Source organism: Cottoperca gobio, chromosome 6, assembly GCF_900634415.1.
Source record: "Cottoperca gobio chromosome 6, fCotGob3.1, whole genome shotgun sequence".
Lineage (NCBI taxonomy): Eukaryota > Metazoa > Chordata > Actinopteri > Perciformes > Bovichtidae > Cottoperca > Cottoperca gobio.
The window spans coordinates 23023198-23043919 of NC_041360.1; the positions used below are offsets into that span (position 1 = coordinate 23023198).

The 20722-nt window shown below is 41.4% G+C and overlaps 2 protein-coding genes across 4 annotated transcripts in view; both read left to right on the top strand.

The window, feature by feature from the left end:
* The window catches only part of adpgk (ADP-dependent glucokinase), an 8412-nt gene extending 6164 nt beyond the window's left edge, over nucleotides 1-2248 (top strand). For 2 of the 3 annotated variants that reach the window (XM_029434788.1, XM_029434790.1), the window contains one exon: nucleotides 78-2248. In XM_029434788.1, coding sequence (XP_029290648.1) covers nucleotides 78-641 — 564 coding nt within the window. In that variant the 3' untranslated portion in view covers nucleotides 642-2248. The remainder of the gene's footprint in view (nucleotides 1-77) is intronic. The other variant, XM_029434789.1, reaches the window with a different exon arrangement.
* Nucleotides 2249-3246: 998 nt separating this feature from the next.
* Nucleotides 3247-7950, top strand: ppib (peptidylprolyl isomerase B (cyclophilin B)). The gene is made up of 5 exons (XM_029434306.1): nucleotides 3247-3510; nucleotides 4829-4942; nucleotides 5166-5259; nucleotides 5737-5921; nucleotides 7525-7950. The coding sequence occupies exons 1-5, from the start codon at nucleotides 3376-3378 to the stop codon at nucleotides 7645-7647; spliced, it is 651 nt and encodes a 216-aa protein (XP_029290166.1). The 5' UTR covers nucleotides 3247-3375; the 3' UTR covers nucleotides 7648-7950.
* Nucleotides 7951-20722: the final 12772 nt, after the last annotated feature.

Genomic DNA, 20722 nt, shown 5'->3' on the forward strand with positions numbered 1-20722 from the left:
AGTCAACTTCACAGAGAAATGACAAATCCACAAATCCCTTAAAGGTTTAATTCAGGTTTTCTTCTGTTTCCCGTTAGCAGGTTATACCCATTGTGAGCTCCATCGGGCTGAACGAGCAGGAGCTGCTCTTCCTCTCTCAGGCCGGTGAGGGGCCGCATGCTGACTTGGCTGCCTGGAAAGGCATCCCAGACGTGGGCCGGGTGAGCGACATCCTCCTCTGGATCCTGGAGCTCCACGGCCGCAGCGAGCCGTCGTCCGAAGCGGACCTGACTCGCATTCACTTTCACACGCTGGCCTACCACATCCTGGCTACCGTGGATGGATACTGGGGGAACCAGGCGGCCGCAGTGATGGCTGGAGCGCGAGTGGCCAGCAGCCAGGCCTGTGGCCTCCAGGCGGTTGACCCCAGCAAAGTGGAGCTCAAAGCCCCGCTACAGTTCCACAGCTCTCACACTGAGCCACGAGAGAAGCTGTCCCTGAACCCAGCAGAGCCTGTCACTGTGTGGCGCCGAGGAAACGTCTCCTTCCACCTGACGGCCGTGTTGGTGTGCAAACTGCCTCTTCGGACAGTCGGGCTCGGGGATGCCATCTCAGCAGAGGGACTAGTTTACTCCGAGTTAAAGACGCAGCAGCCCTTCTGAGGTTTGCTTGAATCTGACACTCCATTTGTCTGGAAGTCTGTGGTTGTTGGGTTGGAGTTTCTTAAGTTGTTCAGGCCTCCGTGTCCTGAACCACGTTCTGTGTCTTCCTTCCCGAGGCTCCTTTGAGTTTAAGAATGTGATCGATGGTGATAGTTTTAAATCCTGCCTGATGACTCCTCCAGCCTGCTCTGGTCTCCTCTGTCCTCCCTCCTCGACTCCTCCAGCCTACTCTGGTCTCCTCTGTCCTCCCTCCTCGACTCCTCCAGCCTGCTCTGGTCTCCTCTGTCCTCCCTCCTCGACTCCTCCAGCAGACACAGAAACTGAAGCGGTGGATCTGACCGGGCTGTGAGGTGGCCTGACTCTATGCACCGGCCGTGGCTAGAAGCCATCTTCACAAACTCCAAAGAGTTTTGTTGGCTCAACTAATTTACTTTGACCTGCATATCTTAAGTATGCTGTGCCTTGAGAAAACAAAAATAATTTAAAGTTATAATATTTTATTCATATTTCAGAGCCAAACAAACTTAAAGCTAAGCATCAGTTACCCTTCTGACATATTACACACGCATAAAGAAGTCTGTTGGACTGGAAACCGATGAGCGTCTTAATATATTGTGGAATCTAAGTGGAATTCTTGATGTTCTGTGTTTCTTCAACTTTTAGTACATTCACGTCAAATAGTCCCTAGATCACTTGAAAGCTCATTCTCACATGGGCGACTCTTTTACGTGTAATAACTGTTTAGACTTTAGATATATTTGGCAATTTTGTTGTTTGTCCCAAGAGGATAGTAATACTAGCGAGTGGCAAAGTTTTTAAGATGTTAAAGCTTGTAAACTCTGAATAACAACAGGTATTATAGTTATTATAATGGCTGTTGCTTAGAAATTCATGATGCAGCGTCTGTATACATGTTTGAAGGGGATCCTTCTTTATGCAGTAAAGTTTACCATCAGATGCCGGCTGATTAAACCTAAAAAAGTCCTGTTGGCAATAAAATGAGAATAAATTCCAAAATGAGCTGTTGGCCATATGTTATCAGGGTTTCTGTACCTTTTTTATTTGTTGACTGTTTTTGTACTCTGTCGTTCTTTTCAGTTGTTACTTTCCCTCACTTATAAAATGTGACTATGTAACATGATTGGCTCAAAGATCTTAAAAGCTGGCCAGTGTAACATACTGCAAGAAAAGCTTCCTGATTCTAGCCTATAGGTACTATATTATGCTTTTTTTATGGGTTGTTTCTTATTGTTTTTTAGCTTACTTGGGAACTGCATTATGATACATTATGTAGCTATCAGAACAATGTCTTTGTATACCTCACATGGCCACTGAAGGCATGCAATAATGGAGTCTTAATGCAAACATACAACAAAAGGAAGTATGGCATTTTGTTTAGCAGAATTAATTATTTGCACTAGTACGAAGTGGCAGGTGTGCCTGCAGAGGTGAATGTAACCTTTACTCCGAACCCCCTTTATTTTTTAGCAAGTACAATCTACTCAACTTAAGTCATTTGATAGTTTGTGTCTCATGTTTTTAACATTTGTAACTGTCAACAAGTTTCATTTTCTTGTAGTTTGTCATTAAAATATGTACGGAGAGTAGTGGCTTCATTGTGCTGTTTACTGTGCGTATTTGTCAATGTTAAAATAACTTAGAATTAGTGCTGAGATTACTAGTTGCTAGCTAAAAGTCCCACAGGGCATGCTGATGCACAAGTAAAGTAGTTTAAAAAAAACTCCAGTCTAGATGCTACATATATTGTGCTGACATGGTGCATATTGAATAATAAATCTGTTTAATTAGTTTAGTTGAATGTAACAGGATATATACACAATGTATGGCCAAGACTCCCCATGCTGCAGAATTAGTGGTTTTTAGAATACTATTTCATAACTTGAAGAGTATGACAAGTACATAAACAACAACAAAATACCTATGTTGATATGTTGTGCTGTATTTACACAGTATGAGCAGATTTCCAGTTCTGTACCAAATCATATCCAATCACAAACTTAAAAGGGTATCTGATTTTTAGTAATGTTTTAATCAAATATCTTAAGGGGTGCACATGATATATGACTGCATGGGAACACACTATTTCTTTTAACATTGCTGAGGAATGCTTTTTTTTTGGGTGATTTTCATTTTTCTTATTGAAAAAACATTGTATGTCCAATTGTACTTACCAACTCAACATAATGAAATTTGACATAGATAAATGTAAAACAACGAAAGTTATCCCAGATTTCATTGCATTTATATGTGAGTTTAAAGAATACATTAAAACTATTACACTTTTATAATACAAAACACGTGTTAGAACTGTTCAATTGTATGATGAAAGGTAGAAGAATACTATTTATTTTTGTCTTTTATATTTATGAAGTTTATTCATCACTATGTTTTATTGTTTTAATTATTATTATTTATATTTATCTAGTTCAATTCATTGCAGAGGAATGTTATATATAATATGAATGATAGAGCGGTGTAACGCGTCTGCATCTGATTGGCTGAAACGCTCTGGTCCGTGAACCAATCAGAGCCTCTTGCGTCTATGCGCTGTGCTGAAGGCCCAGCCCCTCGCGAGGTCGTGGAGGCAGAGCAGCCTGGAGCAGCAGCGGCCGCCGCGGCAGTCTCCACCCCGGATACCATACTCCTTCCCCCCGGCTCATATAAAGGTAGCAAGACTAACAAGCCGTCTTCGGGCTGCTCTTTTTTCTCGTTGATGGTTAGACTCTGCGAGAGAAGGATGAAGTTCCTTGTAGCTGTTACAATTATTGTGGGGTCACTGATTTTCCTTGCTTTTCCAAATGGCTCATCTGCGGACGAGAAGAAGAAAGGCCCCAAAGTAACAGCAAAGGTACGTGGTATGTTAGCTCGCTAGCTAGCTAGCTTGCTAACGGATAATGTAAAAAAAATCACAGCGGTTCCTTATTGCTTAACATTTAATGCTAACTGTTAACTGCCGACTGTTCAGCCACGTCACGCGCAAGTTAGCCTCCAACGGTTCATCCGTTGCTAAAACCGTTTTGTTTAGCTAGCAGGCTAATGTTAGTGCAATAAATTGAGATGGCAACCGTTTTAATTTGGGCAAAGAACCGGGTTAGCAGACGGCAAACTGATGGAAATGTGCATTCCTTTACTCCTGGCTAATCTCGGTGGAGCTAGCTATCGCAGCTAGCACTTTGGCCTAACGTTAAATGTCGGTATTTCCAAATGTACCAATTATGAATTGTCCCACATCCATTGTTTCAGTCGTAAACTATCGCTTAGCATTTATATTTTAGCTTGAACCGTCGTCTGCAACTTATTGAGGCTAACTGAGGTGTGATTTGTGTCTGGGCGCAGCAGGTTTGTCCACGTCTGCAGTTACAAGAAGGCTTTGAACTGACCAAACTTATTTCAAATGTTTCAAATGTTAATCCGTGCAAAACTCAGAATTACTCTTCACTTGCACACATATTGTTGTAAAAGACTGACAAGCCCAAACCAAATCTCTCTTTATAAATGCACGTCTATTTAAAGCTGTATTGCGTGTTTTGTGTATTGCAAGTGGGGAGTTAGTTAGAATAAACTATTTTCTAGATTGGAAGTGCAAGAAATAGTAGGCTAACTGAATCTTTTTAATGCCTATCTATCTATCTATCTATCTATCTATCTATATATCTATATATATATATATATATATATATATATATATATATATATATATATCTCTATCTCTATCTATATCTATATATATATAGATATATATATCTATATATATATATAGATATATATATCTATCTATATATATATATCTATCTCTATCTCTATCTCTATATATATCTATCTATCTATCTATCTATGAGGAAAGAGAATTGAATGAGACTGGCTGCAGGCAGATTCCTCCACAAAGGAACACTTTGTTGTAGTTTAGTATCTAACATTAAGACTGATACGAGTAAAATGCACTAAAGTATGGTTTACATGTTGTACTACCTTGTGTTTTGCAAGAGCATTTTATCATTTCAAGTGTGTATTGTAAAATGTTTTTTTTATTTGCCCAATAAGATGTACAATTATGTCAACCCATCCATTTTGTCTTAAAGTATCAGTAAATATAAAGATTTCACATCGTCGTGGGAGATATTTGGGTGTAAAATAACTTCATAACTTGACTCCTTTTTTTTTTAAAGGTGTTTTTTGACATGCAAGTTGGAGATGAAAAAGTTGGAAGAATTGTCATCGGAGTTTTTGGGAAAACTGTTCCCAAAACAGCCGACAATTTTATCTCTTTGGCGACCGGAGTGGTGAGTGGAAATGTTGAAGCGGACATAAACAGAAGTGACAAGAGTCACCCCCCCCCTCTTTTTAAATTATTTTTTACACAGAAATATAGAGCATAGAAAAGATATCAGAGTTTAGTTTGTAATGTTTACCTGTAAACCTTGTGGTTAATAGCTTTACTTACTTTCCCTAAACATTCACCGCCATGTGTTTTCAAGTGTTGTTTTGTTTGTTCTCATCAAACAGAAAGGATTCGGTTACAAAGGCAGCAAATTCCACAGAGTCATCAAGGAATTTATGATCCAGGGTGGAGACTTCACTAAGGGAGACGGCACTGGAGGTAAGATGGCCACCTGCAGGATGGCATTTGTGTCAGAACACTGATCGTCTCCACAAGAACAAACTTGTTCATGATTCTGTCCTGAATATTTTATGACTTGAGGGTTGTTTCATACCTTTTGGGCACTTTTGACTTTTACTAAAAATATAATTTGGGTAGCAGATTTGCTAAAATCTCCCGAGTGTTTTCATGCTTTTATGAATTAAAGAGTTACTCTACGGCTTAAAAACTTTATGCTCAAGGGCAGAAAGACCGTCCTTTCTTTTAATAAGCACCAAAGGTCATAGACTTTGTGCCAAGAGGTATTTCACAACTGTCACGGCCCCTTTGTGACATTTTTAGTTGAGGTATTTTGACATGTCAGTATTCATGAATGTCATCAGATAAATATTTGGCAGCAATCTCAGTGAGCTGATGTCAACCATCAGTAGTCTGGCACAGAGTTGGTACAAATAATAAGATGTTCTTTAATTCAAGGCAAGAGCATCTATGGAGACCGTTTCCCCGATGAGAACTTCAAGCTGAAGCATTACGGCGCTGGCTGGCTCAGCATGGCCAACGCCGGCAAAGATACAAACGGCTCTCAGTTCTTCATCACGACCATTCAGACGCCGTGGTTGGACGGCAAACACGTCGTCTTTGGAAAAATTCTGGAGGGGATGGTGAGTGTCAGGCCTGACGGTGATGATCACGTTCTCGGGTCACTAGTCGTGTTTCCATTCAGTTCTCAAGCCAATTTACACTTTTGTTTAAGGGTGCCAAAAAAGTTATTTCATGTCAGCGTTCAAGCTGTCCAGAGACAAAGACGAGCATTTGCACTTTATGTGAATATCCAAAAATACAGTGAAACAGCTGATCAGTCATGGGAGTTAAATGTTTGCTTTGTCAGGATTTATGCGTTTCCTTTAATCCATTTTGCGACTCATCTTTTTTGACAAAGGCGAAATCCCCCTTAAGCGAGCCTAAACTTTTTTCATTTTAAAGTTTTATGTAATTTTGGTGTTTTACATGCAGCTGTTCTAATGCAGGACTGCAAAATGTGCATAGAAATGCATGAATGGAAACGTGGCTCGTGTCCTGACGCACATGGGGAAGGTAAAACCATGCACCCTGCATGTGGGTGACTGAATATCCCATTCTAATGTGTGTTAGGGACCTACAGTATCTGTAGAATATCACACGTATAGCAGGGGGAATACATGCACAGAGATCTAAGTAAGTTAGAGTAACATAGTTATAAAGCAGGTTTACAGAGTTGGTAAAGTAAATGCATTATTTTAACTAATGTTTTCACGGTTAGGAATATGGACAACATTATCTGGTGTTTCATCGACACAATCACTTTTAAACTAAAAGCATTTTCTTTCATCATCAAATATACAATGAAAGTTACAATGAGCAGCTGGTTAAATAAACAATATGCGTTGAGTGCTGTGGGAATCCTGTAAACTCAAGTTTTTGAGATGTACTCTAAATGTACTGTATTTGAGCTGTACAAACCCTAGATTTAATTACCGCTTAGCTTCTCTTCCAATCTTATAAATGCATCTGTATAAAGTGACAAAGAAAATGATTGTGTAATCTGCACCAATTTGGTCCTGAACGTTTCCAGATGTCGGGGTTGTTTTAGGTTTTATCTCCTTTTCTTTAGATATATTTTTATATGTATTGTTGACAAAAGCAGTTGAGCTGCACAAACTTTCTTCCCATCCAGGCTTTGATTAGCGTTTTGCCGTTGATCGTGAATATTAATGTAATCTAAACGTTAACACTAAAAAAAATAACGTTCAGGAATTATTTCGATGTTTTACTCCTACTGTTCTTTTAATCTGCGTTTATCTGACAGCTATATTAAGAGTTTACATAAAAACCTGAGTAGTTCATAAAATATAACTCCTTGTTAAAGATTAAACTATCTAACAGTATTACAAAGTTAAATTATCCACTTTTACTATCAACAATGAAAGGATGCGTGTGACTATAAAACACTGAAGAGGAACGTTCTGCTTAACGAGTACTTCATGTTTTAAGTACATTTGACCGATGACTCTTTTCCTCCTGTAATATAACTTTTAGTGAAGTATTCTTACATTGTAGTACTTTTACTTCTGAGTATGATGTGGACACTACAGTCAGCTGTTACAGGCACAATACTACTATCTTCTATATTTTGTATGTATATTAAGGAGACGCTAGAACAACACCTCAGGTTTAATGTTGAATATTAACTTTGCTGATAACCTCGTTTTTATTTGAATCTTCCAGGATGTGGTGAAGAGGATCGAGGCCACAAAGACAGACGGTCGTGATAAGCCTCTTCAGGATGTCATGATCCACGATTGTGGCACAATCGAGGTGGAGAAGCCATTCGCAGTGGCCAAGGAGTAGAGCGCTGCTGTGGGAGGCCAGGGAGAACAGGGAGAACAGGAGAACAGGACTGAGGGGATTTTTTGGGGGAATCATGCGGGCCACCTTGTTTTATCACTAGCCGCCCTGTGGTCCTGGAGAAAGGGCTTTTCGGGTCATTCGGTTTCCGTGGCTGCGGTCTTAAAGCACCAGAAGAGCAGCGAGCAATCATGACGCCACATTGGGTCCTTTTACCAACGAGCATTCCAAGGTGCAATTTAACTGTTCGTTGTTGTTTTTGTAAAAAAAATGAAATCTGAAATAAAGGTTTCAATTTTTGTTAAATGTTGTTGACTTTCATTACACGTCGTGTCTCGAGCAACAGGAAGACTTTGTTGTCGTTAGCACAAAAGCTAATGAAACAGTTAGCAATGAAAATCTCCAACATGCACAATACTTTACACATGAAGTAAAGTTCTAGTGCAGGAGACATAATGCTGCAGGTACAATTCAAGACTAAGTAGAATATATAATAAGATGAAACATACTAACTATAATATATAAATGCAAGTTTTGGCTTTACTTGAGCCTCATCACTTTGTTTACATACACACCTTGTGGTAGTGCTTCGTATGACCACTAGAGGTGCTGTGTACTCTGTTATGTTGCCTCATCCTTTGATTAAATATCTACATAAAGCACCAGTGGTGGAGAGAAACTAAGTTCATTCACCACGTACTATACTTGTGTACATTTTGAAGATACTTGTAGTTTACTTGTGAATTTCCATTTTATGCAATTTCTACTTTGCTAAAATTCAGAGGCAAATATGCTTTTCGCTCCATTAGTGACATAAATAATCATGAAGTGACCGTATGCGTTGCTTGCTGTGGGTATAAAGTCATTCTGTAAACCTTTTTTTCTTTCACAGCTGCATTTAAAGTAACAATTTAGATGTTAGTTTGGTCATTTTTGGTTGTGTTGCCTTGGTAGTGCTGGTATTTGACTCCTAAAGCTATACGCACCCTGGATTTAATTATGCTTTGTTCCTCTGTCACTTTGATGAATGCATCTGCGTATAATGATGGCCGACGTTCACTCACGTCAGTAACAGATCGTGCAAAGTGACTCTAAATTACTAAATTGTAAACTAATCTGCACCAATTCAGACCTGAAGATTTATTTCTCTTGGTTTAGGCTGCGTTTTAATGTTGCAGCACATTTAAACTACTTTATAAACTGTTGGATAGTTTAATTTATAGCACAGTATCATATTTTATAAATTAAAATGTAAACAAATAACCAGTAACTCCAGCTGCCAGACAAACTCTTATAAACTTCATGCTTTAAATACGTTTATTTCGTCCGTATCTTGCAGAGGACTCTTAAATAAAAGTGAGTGACACCTCTGCACTACACTTACAGCCTTTTCCCAGATGACACTAAAGAGTCCCGACTGCAGAGGGCCCCCTCGCACCACACACATCAGCTGCACTGCAGGACGGAGGCAGTCCCGTGTTTGTGGGTTCACATGTGATTCCAGTGCAACAAAATGAGGAATTGTGCATTTCTGTGGTTCAATCGTGACTCGAGGGTGTAAAATGGCTACTCCTATTAAACCATAGAGTCGTTTAAAGAAGAAACGGCAGTATCCAGGACCCTGGTTACTGTCGTCAATTGCAGAACAGAAAAAATAGACATCAGGCGCACCTTCCTGTGATTGTCCAATCTCCCACCATGCTCATGAGGTGAGCCCCTCCCATCTGGAGCTTCAGCCATGTTCAAACAAAACACTTCTGGCATGTCAGTAAAGTTTGTTCTGCTTGACTGCATGTTGTTTGTGAATCATAATTAGCTGTGTATTAGGGATTATAGCGACTCACCTGTTTTGCAGTTCATACAAGGACATGTTTTGGCAGAGGGGGGGTGCATTAACTCTGGAGTTCATTAATGTGTACAAGCAGTGAATTAAATGCGTTTGACTATAGCAGCCGTGCAGGAATACATTATAAAAACTAATGTTTACAATATGTTACAGCCACCCTCTTCGGTGATGATAACTCATATAATTGTAATAAATGTCATTTATTCCCATGGAGCCATTTTTAGAAGCAGTGTGTGGAAACATGCAGAGGCCATGGGAACAGCACCGGGTGAAGGATCGGCATTCCTAAACATAACCCAACACCAGTCTCACATCTCGAGCTGGAAAAGTGAAGGCTCGTGTCTTTTACAGCGTGTATTGTATTGTAGTGTAGTGTAGTGTAGTGTAGTGTAGTGTAGTGTAGTGTATTGTAGTGTAGTGTAGTGTAGTGTAGTGTAGTGTAGTGTAGTGTAGTGTAGTGTAGTGTAGTGTATTGTAGTGTAGTGTATTGTAGTGTAGTGTAGTGTATTGTAGTGTATTGTAGTGTAGTGTAGTGTAGTGTAGTGTAGTGTATTGTAGTGTAGTGTAGTGTAGTGTATTGTAGTGTAGTGTAGTGTAGTGTATTGTAGTGTATTGTAGTGTAGTGTAGTGTAGTGTAGTGTAGTGTAGTGTATTGTAGTGTATTGTAGTGTAGTGTAGTGTAGTGTAGTGTAGTGTAGTGTAGTGTATTGTAGTGTAGTGTATTGTAGTGTAGTGTAGTGTAGTGTAGTGTAGTGTATTGTATTGTAGTGTAGTGTAGTGTAGTGTAGTGTAGTGTAGTGTAGTGTAGTGTAGTGTATTGTAGTGTATTGTAGTGTATTGTATTGTATTGTATTGTAGTGTAGTGTATTGTAGTGTAGTGTAGTGTAGTGTAGTGTATTGTAGTGTAGTGTAGTGTAGTGTAGTGTAGTGTAGTGTAGTGTATTGTATTGTAGTGTAGTGTAGTGTAGTGTAGTGTAGTGTAGTGTATTGTATTGTATTGTATTGTATTCTTACAGGATTTGAAAGTAATAGTTCACACACATGCAGAATGTTTGTGATTCACCTTCTGTCTGTTTCATAACAGACATCACAAAAACAATGTATTACATTAGAGGTAGTGGCTGTTATCTAACATCTAATTATACAAAACTGTTAAAAGACTGTAACAATTAGAGAGTTATTTACTGTAAATGAGGATATATGTACGTTTACGTCCGTCATTTAAAATAAAATACGCTTCCAGATTAAAATCAGCCTCAGCCACCACAAACAAAGGTACACAAACATCTGACTCACACACTAGTGAGCTCTCTGGCAGGCTGTGATCCTTTAACACGACAGGTACACACCCTGACTGAAAACACGTTCCACCACTGGGAAAGTACATCTTTATTTCAAGACGTGGTTTTGTTTGAAGTTGCGTAATTACAGAGAGGCGAGTAAACGCTCACAGTATCATTTAAAAAGATCATCCCGCCATAATGTGAAGTTATATAATCCACAGAGGCTTTCATGATCCCTAATATCACTTAAATCGGCTTGTCAGGGTTTAAATATCATAGTTAAAGTTAACGATGTAAGAAAAACGACTCTCTGATGAGATCCAGAAAGCGTGTTTGCGCCCGGCAGTCCTTGTTTTGCCCAGATTCACTCAGGCGTCGAGTGACTCACCAGAAGGAAAATATGGGAAGAATTCCCCGGAGTAAGCACAACCGTGGTCTTGGTTAAACCCTCTGTTGTTCGGTTTGTCCTTGTTTGTGGCGATTGGGGATTGTGCGGTGAAACAGTGTTATTCTTCACTTACTGGCTTTGCTGGAAAAGCCGGACATATCTGGCATAGCTTCCTGCAAGAGGCTTTGTCAACGAGATTAAAAGAACAGTGGAGAGAATCACAACACGGAGCGTGGAGGTTTTCTGTCACACTGGAGGATTGAACGTCCACATCCTGCCCTCCTGTCTCTTCACTCTGAAAGTCTGAATGTAGCTGATAAAGAACAGGTGCATCTGCTGCCATTTAATATCTGGAAATCTCCCCCCAAAAATATATAATCTGATACTCGGCTTCCAGAAAGTAGTCAGACCCCTTCCTCTGTTTAGTCTGTTTTTAACTTCCAGCTGCACAAAACATACATTTTTAGACCCACAGATAATCATCACCCAACGTTCGTATCTCTAGTGAGCGTTCTATCATCTTTCAGCATATTGTTTTGGTTTTAAATAAATAACTGATTTGGCATCGCACTGTATCAACACAGTCAGGGTGGAGAGTTCCCTGCAGCAGAACAGAAGATATGGTTACGCCACACGTTCTTCTACTGGCACCCACGTCACCCACAATGCAACTGTACTGCTGACAGTTCTGTTGGAGATTTGGGTGTGTAATGCTAGTAGCAGATAATGTAGCTAGCTAGCCCCCCGCAGAGATGAGGAGCGGGCTGCAGAGGTCAGGTGACATCCCGTCCCTGATTGGGACATTTTGTCAGCGTGGATTAGGTCTCTACAAATGTTCGGTCCCAGTGGGGTTCAGGTTCATCGGCACAGAGAGACTCCAGTGTGGTTTTTCTTTATGTTTTGCATCATTGTTGTGCTGAAATATGAATCTTGGTCACGTGAGCTCTGGTTCCTTTCAGCCTCTTTCTCACTCTCTTTACAGCAAAGACCTGAATGGTGAAGTTCTGCAGAGATGATTGTCCTTCTGGAAGCTTTCTGTAGAAGAAGTCTGAATACAAATCCAGCGAAGACGTGTGAGCCGACTTCATGGCTTTGCAATACTTGGATAAACATTGGGGTTTTGGAGACAATAAATAAGATTTATAACATAGAATTTGACAGCCTTTAACTTCCAAACCTGATATCAGTGAGCCGGGGAAAGAAGCGTGTTTGGAAGGACATGAAAGTGACCAACCACAACTAGAAACCTCTGCAGGCTGAAGAAAGCCGGATCAAGTTCAACACACGCCCACAGAGATAAGGAAACACAAACATGCAGCGTACAAATCAGAGGGAAAAGTGTTTCGACAGGAGAAGTATAAATAAACAATATGAGCAGCAGCGTGGGAAAGGTCGCCGTGGGAACTGGGCCTTGTCTTTTTGTCAATGAGTTTTAGAAAGCAGCGCTCTGACTCCAGTACAACAGACTTTTTGGGTTCCCACCCAGACCTGAGCCGAGCGAGTGGTGTCACATCCATTTCTTCATTGTTCTCCGGTTTCCTCTCGGGTTTCTTCCCACTCCTTGGCTGCTCGCAGAGTTTGTCGTGTTGTTCTCTGGAAGGAGCTTTCTCTCGTGGACGTGTTCGAAGCTGCGGTGACGCGCCGGCTTCCCACGATCTCCTGCCCTTCCTCCAGAGTTACTGCTTGCTCACCGCTCTGAACAGGAAGACGGTGCAACAAGGCCACTGAGAGGGCGTGCTAATTTAGGCCGGCTCTGTTGGGTTTCTATTGTCTTAAATGGGAATTGTGTAAAAAAGCCCGTGTCTTCTCTGAAGAGCATCACCGGTAAATCTGAGTTATGTGTGTGCCAGGGGCAGTTTTTAGGATTTCACCTTAGGGTGGGCTGAGAACGTGAGATATATGTCTTTATACATCAGCTCCTAAAGGACTACATACTGTTAATCCAACTTAAAATAAGTTCAAACGATGTGCGTCCATCTATAGAGAAACATTCTGTCAGGTTTGAGAATGTGTGATAAGTGTTATAGTGTTTCCCCTTGCTTAGTGGGGCAGGCCACATGTGTAGTACACAAGCATCTGTGGTGGGAAAGAGGGTTTGTTTGGATTTCTATATGTTTATTAGACCGCCAGGCTGGGAACCAACGTCTGCTCTCCGACCTACAACCCTGACCTCCAACCTCCTTCACAGGAAAATGTTTTTTTTAACTGGTTATGAAGATATTCCCCATCGTTCTGTCCTTATAAGTACATTCATGTCTTGCAAGTTCAAAGCACACACACCAGCGGCGTATTCACGTCATATTGCTGCAGGCCTACAGTTGTACGTTATACAATGAAATTACGTTTATGACCAAATACTTGCAAAACTGTTGACTCTCACACTAAACTAAGATGTTGAACATGGTAGACATTATACCTGCTAAACATCAGCGTGTGGTCATTGTGTGCATGTTAGCATGTTAGCATTTAGCTCAAGTACAGTACAGTACGTACAGACTTAGAGGGGAGCTAGCGTAGCTGTAGACTCCGCGTCTTCTTCCTCTTCAGGCCTAAACATCATTTCCTTTTTGTTGTGCTATGGCATAGATTATGGAAACACTGTAAGACATAAATAGCTCCTTGTGCATGCTCGCTTACGTTGCGCCACCAAAACTGTAATTTTCAAACTCAATGTTTCCTTTTTAAGAGTTGTCTTCACCTCATCTTCTCTCCAACATCTTCATCCGAGCCTCAGGATCAAAAGGAAAGTCGAGTTCATAGGTAAAATCACAGGGGACAATAGCTTTCCGCTTGCTCTGTGCAGACCAGGTGGCCTTAATGCTCTGTACACTCAGTCCAGGGTACTTATCTAATTAAAGTCCCGGCCTGGATGCATATTTTTGGGGTCATGATAAAAGCTACGGCATGGGGACACTGTTAAGTGCTCTGCTAGAGACAATAAAAGTGCTGCTGCATTCCTGCACGGTCTCATGTAGCTAGGGTAATAGCAGTTGCTCTGGGTTATGCTGACTAGCTAGTTGAGGGAGTTGTGTAAGAGTTTAAAATATTCATTCTTACTGTAGTTCCTCGGGCAATGGACCTGGTGACAGATTCTCAAGTCATGTTGATATGTGTGTTGAGAGAGTCTGTATGTATGCATGAAAACTAAGTGTATTTCAATGCGATATTTATGTGCAAAGAAGAAGGAAGAAGCTGTAGCTTGTGATATTTACAGTAAAAGGTCTTCTCGCTCCGATGTGCACGTACAGGATGGTGGGTGGAAGTGGGACTTACGTAACGAAGCGCAGAGCTGAGGGGAGATATGGGTTCTTCTTTTAGAGAGAGCAGCTCTGTTGGCTTTTGATGCATTGACATATCCTGTCTGATAGGGTGCCCACTGAGAGATTACCCACTCGCACAGTTCCTGCAGACTGCTTTGTCCTCCCCGAGACGACTATAATCCTGCAGTTTATTATCTTCATTCGCTGTTGTTGCAGCTGCAGTTGTTTGAAGGTGCAATGTTTAATGCCGGGTAGAATTTCACCTCTACTACTGGATCCATGCAAAAATCTAGAGTAAAAGACAGCAGGGCAAGAATACGCAACATTCGTTCAAACTGCTGAAACTCTGAGAGACGGTAAAAATAACACTGCTGTCAGTCCGTGTACGTTTTGAGAGTTTGTCTATTGGATTAAATCCAAAGTGTCAGAAACAAGAAGACGGTGTCATTGGGTCTAATCCATTTAACAACAGACGGGCAGTGACTCACTGTCGCCTCTCAAGGAACAAGTGGTAACAATACAGGACGGGAATTTTACTACTAAATGGTGTGAATGCTAATTTGAAACATGAGGGCATTAGAAGTTGAACTGCTTGGTAGAATAAGGATTCAGGTTTGTCTGAAGTATTTCCGATGTCCGAGCCTCAGCTCTTGTTCATATCACACTCACACTTCTCGTGAGTAACTGAGAGTTAACGCCAACGAGCATCCCTCTCCAGCTCCAGTGAAGTGTGTGTGAATGTTCATCACTTCTGATGAGCATGTGGCACCTTCTGTGGTGGCCTCTGACTCCGTATGAATGTGTGTGAATGGGTGAATGCTGTGTTGTAAAGCGCTTTGAGTGATCGCAAAGATCGGGCTATATTAAGAGAGTCCATTTACCATTTAGCTTTCCTGTAACTGATTATTGCTGCAGACTTTCATTACTTGATGTGGTGAAACGAAGATTGTGTGTGTGTGTGTGTGTGAAGATCAAGTCAGCTGCAGGGCATGGACCGAAGCCTCTACCTGGAAACAGAGAGACATTCCTGCAGGGCTGCATTACAGAGCGACAATCAGCTTAAGAATATGCTGAGTATGTTCTGCAGAGAGAGAACAGCACGTCTCTCAGACGTGAACTCAGCACGCGTTGAGAGTTTAATCACATGCAGGCAACTTCCTGAGAAAAACAAGCTGACACGTGTGGGAGGCAGCGACAGGACTGGACCAACATTGCCTCCAATGTTCTGTTGCAAACTTTAAAGGCAGATTGAAAGTTGTTTTTTTTATAGATTTTTGGTGAAGTTATACTCTGTAGATCAGCTGCCAAAACAAAAACACACTGTTTTGTGTAGCAGCATCCGCCATGCGACTTACAAAAGTACATGTAAACAACCTGAAGTCATCCGAAGAACAAAAGCGGACGACTTGTCCTTCCTGTGGACGCATACACGCTCGTTGGCTCCATTGTTGATGAGGACCTCGCCCATAACGATCACTATCATCATCATCATGACTTCCACTGGCAGAGAGCGACCGACGGGCTCTTTTTATCTGCACGGTACAAGAAAACTATTTTAGCACAGTTGTTCGATATGTTTAGACACGAAAACAAAAAGCGGAAAAATAGGAATTCTGGACGTGAAGTTTAGTGTTAGTGCTGATTACCTGCGCAAGTAAATCAGCCTTTCCCCACAGAATGTGAGGAGCTGCCAGAGAGGAACAATGGGGGACTTTAAATAGATCAAGAGTTTGTTCAGGGATTGTCATAGCTCACACAAACACAGTCACACACACAAGCAGATACACAAAACTACACAAGCTCTTTCTCTTCTTCTCCTGAAGGGGAGGAGGACCGGGGAGGGAGGAGGAGGAGGAGGGAGGCGGGAGGAGGGGAGGAGGAGGGAGGAGGAGGAGAAGGAGAGGAGGGAGGAGGAGAGGAGGAGAGGAGGGAGTGAGGGGAGGAGGAGGAGGGAGGAGAAGGGAAGGAGGATGAGCGGAGGAGAAGGAGGAGGAGGAGAGGAGGAGGAGAGAAGGAGGAGGAGGAGGAGGAGGAGGAGGGAGGAGGAGGAGGAGGAGTGAGGAGGAGAGGAGGAGGAGGAGGGAGGAGGGAGGAGGGAGGAGAGGAGGAGAGGAGAGGGGGAGGCTGAGGAGGATATGAGAGGAGGGAAGGAGGCGAGAGGAGGAGGGTAGGAGGAGAGGAGAGGAGGAGGAGGAGGGCGAGTAGGCGAGGCGTGGAGAGGAGGAGACGGAGAGATGGAGCTAGAGAAGGAGAAGGAGCTTAATAATGAGTGCGGAGACGAGGGCGTAGGGATCGATGATCGTAGGAGGTTCTGTCTTCTTGCTACGTGGGCTTCTTCATGTATTCTTCGGATGCGCTTGTCTCGTTTCCTTCTTATTCTTCTCCTTCTTCTTCTTCTTCTCCTCTTCTTTCTTCTTCTTCTTCTTTTCTTTCTCTTCTTCTTTTGTCTTTCTTCTTCTCTTACTTGTGCTTTGTAATAGAGATGGTTTAGTTACAAGCATGACAACTTAAGACGGTTTATTGTAATGATGCTTTCCCTCAAGTAAGTAGTAAGCTGATTAAGAAAATGTGTTTTGAGGGACTTTTTAAAAAACATAGAATTCACTTTGACATTTCTTGGCCTAAAATAGTCCAGATTTAAGAACATAAAGTCAAAAGAATATCAGCATCAGCCTTCACAAGGACCACTAAGTGTTCTGGTCCTTTTGAACAAAAGCCTCAAAGTCAAGTTTCTCTCACAAAAGAACTCCTTGAACAGGAATCTTAAAAGAAGTGGCTGCAAGTCGTTTTTTAAGGAAACATATTAATGCTTTCCCTGTCAGAGTGTGTGGAGGAGGAGGTTAGGAAGGTTTACTTGAGCATGAATATTGGACGTTGCACGCTGAGGCCTGTGTGGAGGTAGGTTTCGCTGAGTGCATTTCTCTGCATGCAGGCTACATGCAAGAAGAAGAGCGAGACAGAGGCATGCTCACACAGTTGTGTTATTATTTGCATGACACATCCTTCAGCTCTGATAGCACCCCCGGCCCATTTCTAACATCAGCATCTGGAGGACGCTCTTTTCTGTCTCCTTCCCCGCCGAGCTCCTGCTGAATATTTCATCCTCGGAGCGGAGATAGAGTGTCCCGTGCCGTTCACACGATCTGCCTTTTGTCTTTGGTGTGAGGAGCTCCGTGGACAAAACAAAATACCAGGTCAGCGGTGTGGGTCTCAAACAGCATCGCGGCGACAGGTCGAAACACGAGAGATGTTTTTGTTTTTCCGCTCGCATCTCATGTGCGACTCTGCGGCGCTTAGCTGGAGGTCATGAAGGCCAGCCGAGGGACAGTCTGTCCTGGAAACTAAGATGCTCAGTTTTCACCTGAGCTTCAGCTCCAGCTCAGATTGCTTTCGGTCCTGCAGCTGCTGCCGTACATCTGCTGCAGGACTGGGTCTGTGCTCTGGAGAGAACAACCATGACATTTCTTACAGACATCCATCATCCACAGAGGATATTACAGGGACATTCTGTCCATTCAGTAAAACTGAAGGGACACATTTAGAGCAGCAGGGAAACAACACCTCAGGTCATTTCTTTGCATTACAAATAACGAGGCCAAGAATTTGACCTCAGCATTTGTTTCTTTGTTTCTCCTTAAACAGAAATAGGCTGTCAATCTACTCGTCTCGTTCAAGTGTGAAGCTGTGAATGAGCTCGTTTAAAGCTGTCAAAATATTCATCCATCATATTTGTGTAAGAACGAAGCCTCTTTATAGCATAATGACAAACTGACCTTCAATATATTCTATGTTGTTGTTTTTATGTTCTACTTTTTCATTATTGGATGAGGTAAATGTAAGATAAAAGTGTAAAGTGAATTGATCTGGAAATGCAAAAGGCTGTATGTTTTTATTTTATGCAGAACATTTTGGTACAGGGACTGGATGTGTGGAGCAGTTCATGCAGAAAGGTTTCTGAAGGTGCACAAAGAATACTTTATATTTTCTTTGCTCTGCTCTTAGTTCAGATTTGAAGTGTGTTGTTTAGGGAGAGGAATCTTTCTCTGCTTGTCTCCATTACCGTTCTTTTCACAGTTGGTTAGAGAATTTAAAGCATCCACGTCTCCCCACTGAATGACATCGCTTCTCTCACAAATCCAATCTATACATCCCCTTATGTCTAATTTGTTCTTTTGCTTCTGATCCTCGTGTGATTGTTTGGGACTCTTCTCATGACGTTCACTGAGGTGAAATAACATTATCCTTAATCTTTGTTAATCTCACAGAGGAGGAGATGTAGATAAAGAGATTTAGATGAATTAGAAAGGATCTCCTAACTCTGAGTTGTTTATTCTGCCAAGGTAAAAGACCTTCAACTCAATGGACCTCATGTTGGAGAAAGGTCCTCAGAAAAGTCTACGTCAGATTCATGACGCGTTCTTAAACTGCTGAATTGTTCGTACCTGTGTTCTTACAATGACGAATCCCATTGTCCCCGTAAATTGAAAGCACTGTGCCAGTTAATCCTAATCAGCAGGTAACGGCCTGTCAATCCACATAAAAGGGCGTGAGACTGCAGTGCCATGTACACACACAGAAACTGAAAAGAAAAGTTGAGAGAGTTAAATCAAGAATATCCAAATGACAAAACAGACAAACAGACTCCAAACGTAAAAAAACCTTCAATAGTTCTGCAGGAAGTGAACGCAACACAAGCTTTATATTTAACAGCGTCAGTAGTAGATATAAAATAAGATAATAACCAATTCATTTGCACATGTCAGCGCTCAAATGTACGTAGATTATGTTCTTATCGAAGAACAAATCCCAAACAAGAAAACGTCGGTGAATGTCTTCTCGTAAGAACGGTTTGATGAGGGTCAATGTTGGTGACCTAGAAAGTAAAATGATTCTACTATTAATCTTGCTGTAAGTCCCTCTTGACGCTACAGCTGTCATATACTGACTGTACACAGACGTCCGCGGCAGGTTTCACTCACTGTTACATCATGATGACGGTTTCATGGCTGGCAGGTAGCGATGACCCCGTGTCCCCTGCTTACCCAAGATGGACCGCCAACATTAGTGCTGTGATGTGCCAGGATCAAGTAGCTGGGCTGCTATCTTGTTACTAATCTGATAATCTGTTTGGCACAGGGGCTCTTTTCCATTCCTTCTTACATAACCGGGTCTATGTTCAGATTCAGGCCGAGAGTGTGAGCCAAAGGATGACCACTGCGAAGGACAGACGGACAGTTTTAAATGAAGAAAAGGACTCTGTGGTCCCTTCCAGGAACATCAGGCTTGTTTTATCTCTCCTTATCTAATATATGTTGATCCCTACAAAAGTGTTTCTTCAGAGAGGTCAACTGTCAACTAGTCGTGGGCCCCAGAGTGGTTTTCAGGATCCCAAAATCCAGATCCCCAAAACTGCTGGAAAAGTTCTTATACATTATTACCTTCATTACCCCATATTTGAAGGTAATGGGGGAGTCTTCGTCGCCAGTCATTGCTTCAAACTCAACAATACTTTCAGATTATTATCTCGGATTGTTACTAAATGCTGTAAATCAGCTAGACTGAGAGAAATGACTCAGTATTTTTGCTTTATTTACCTTTGGCATCTATTTGAGATGTTTCTTGCAATACATTTAAAGTGTGATTCTTACGTAAGGAAACCATTTAACATTTTAAGACATTATCCATTAAGGCATTACTTTCATTTTGAACTATAAGGGACTTGATGAGGGTGTGTGTCATATGTCATTTTTAAGTTATAGCAACATTTTGGAGCCATGGATGAGAATGAATCTGAGAGAGAAGGAGGGATTTACTGTCATAAAGGCTGAAAAAAGTGCCCTATATATAATATTTATGGTATAACATTAATAAATCTTTATTTTGGACTTCAGGGTCTGAAGGCATGTTACATGTTACTTTCATTTTGAGACTAGTTAGGCTGTATTTATGTATACATTATGCTGTATATAGGTTGTTGTCAAAATCAATGGCTATAAAAAGAGGGTCTATATGCCTAACACCTCGTGCAGGCCACTAAACTAATCCAGCAGAGCACCGATTTAGAGAGGGACAAAAACTATAGAATTAGGTCAATCCTTCAGGGCAAACTGCTTAATCTATAGCACTGGAAAACACTGGGAAAAATATATTCTAAACTACAATATTCAACAGTATCATCAAGGAATGTTTGTATTCAAGACAAAATATCTGTACATATTAAATCCACATTATGCAATTGCCATACAGTTGAATGTAACGTAATGTAATTCTACATTTTACTTGCCGAAAAGTAAACAAATCT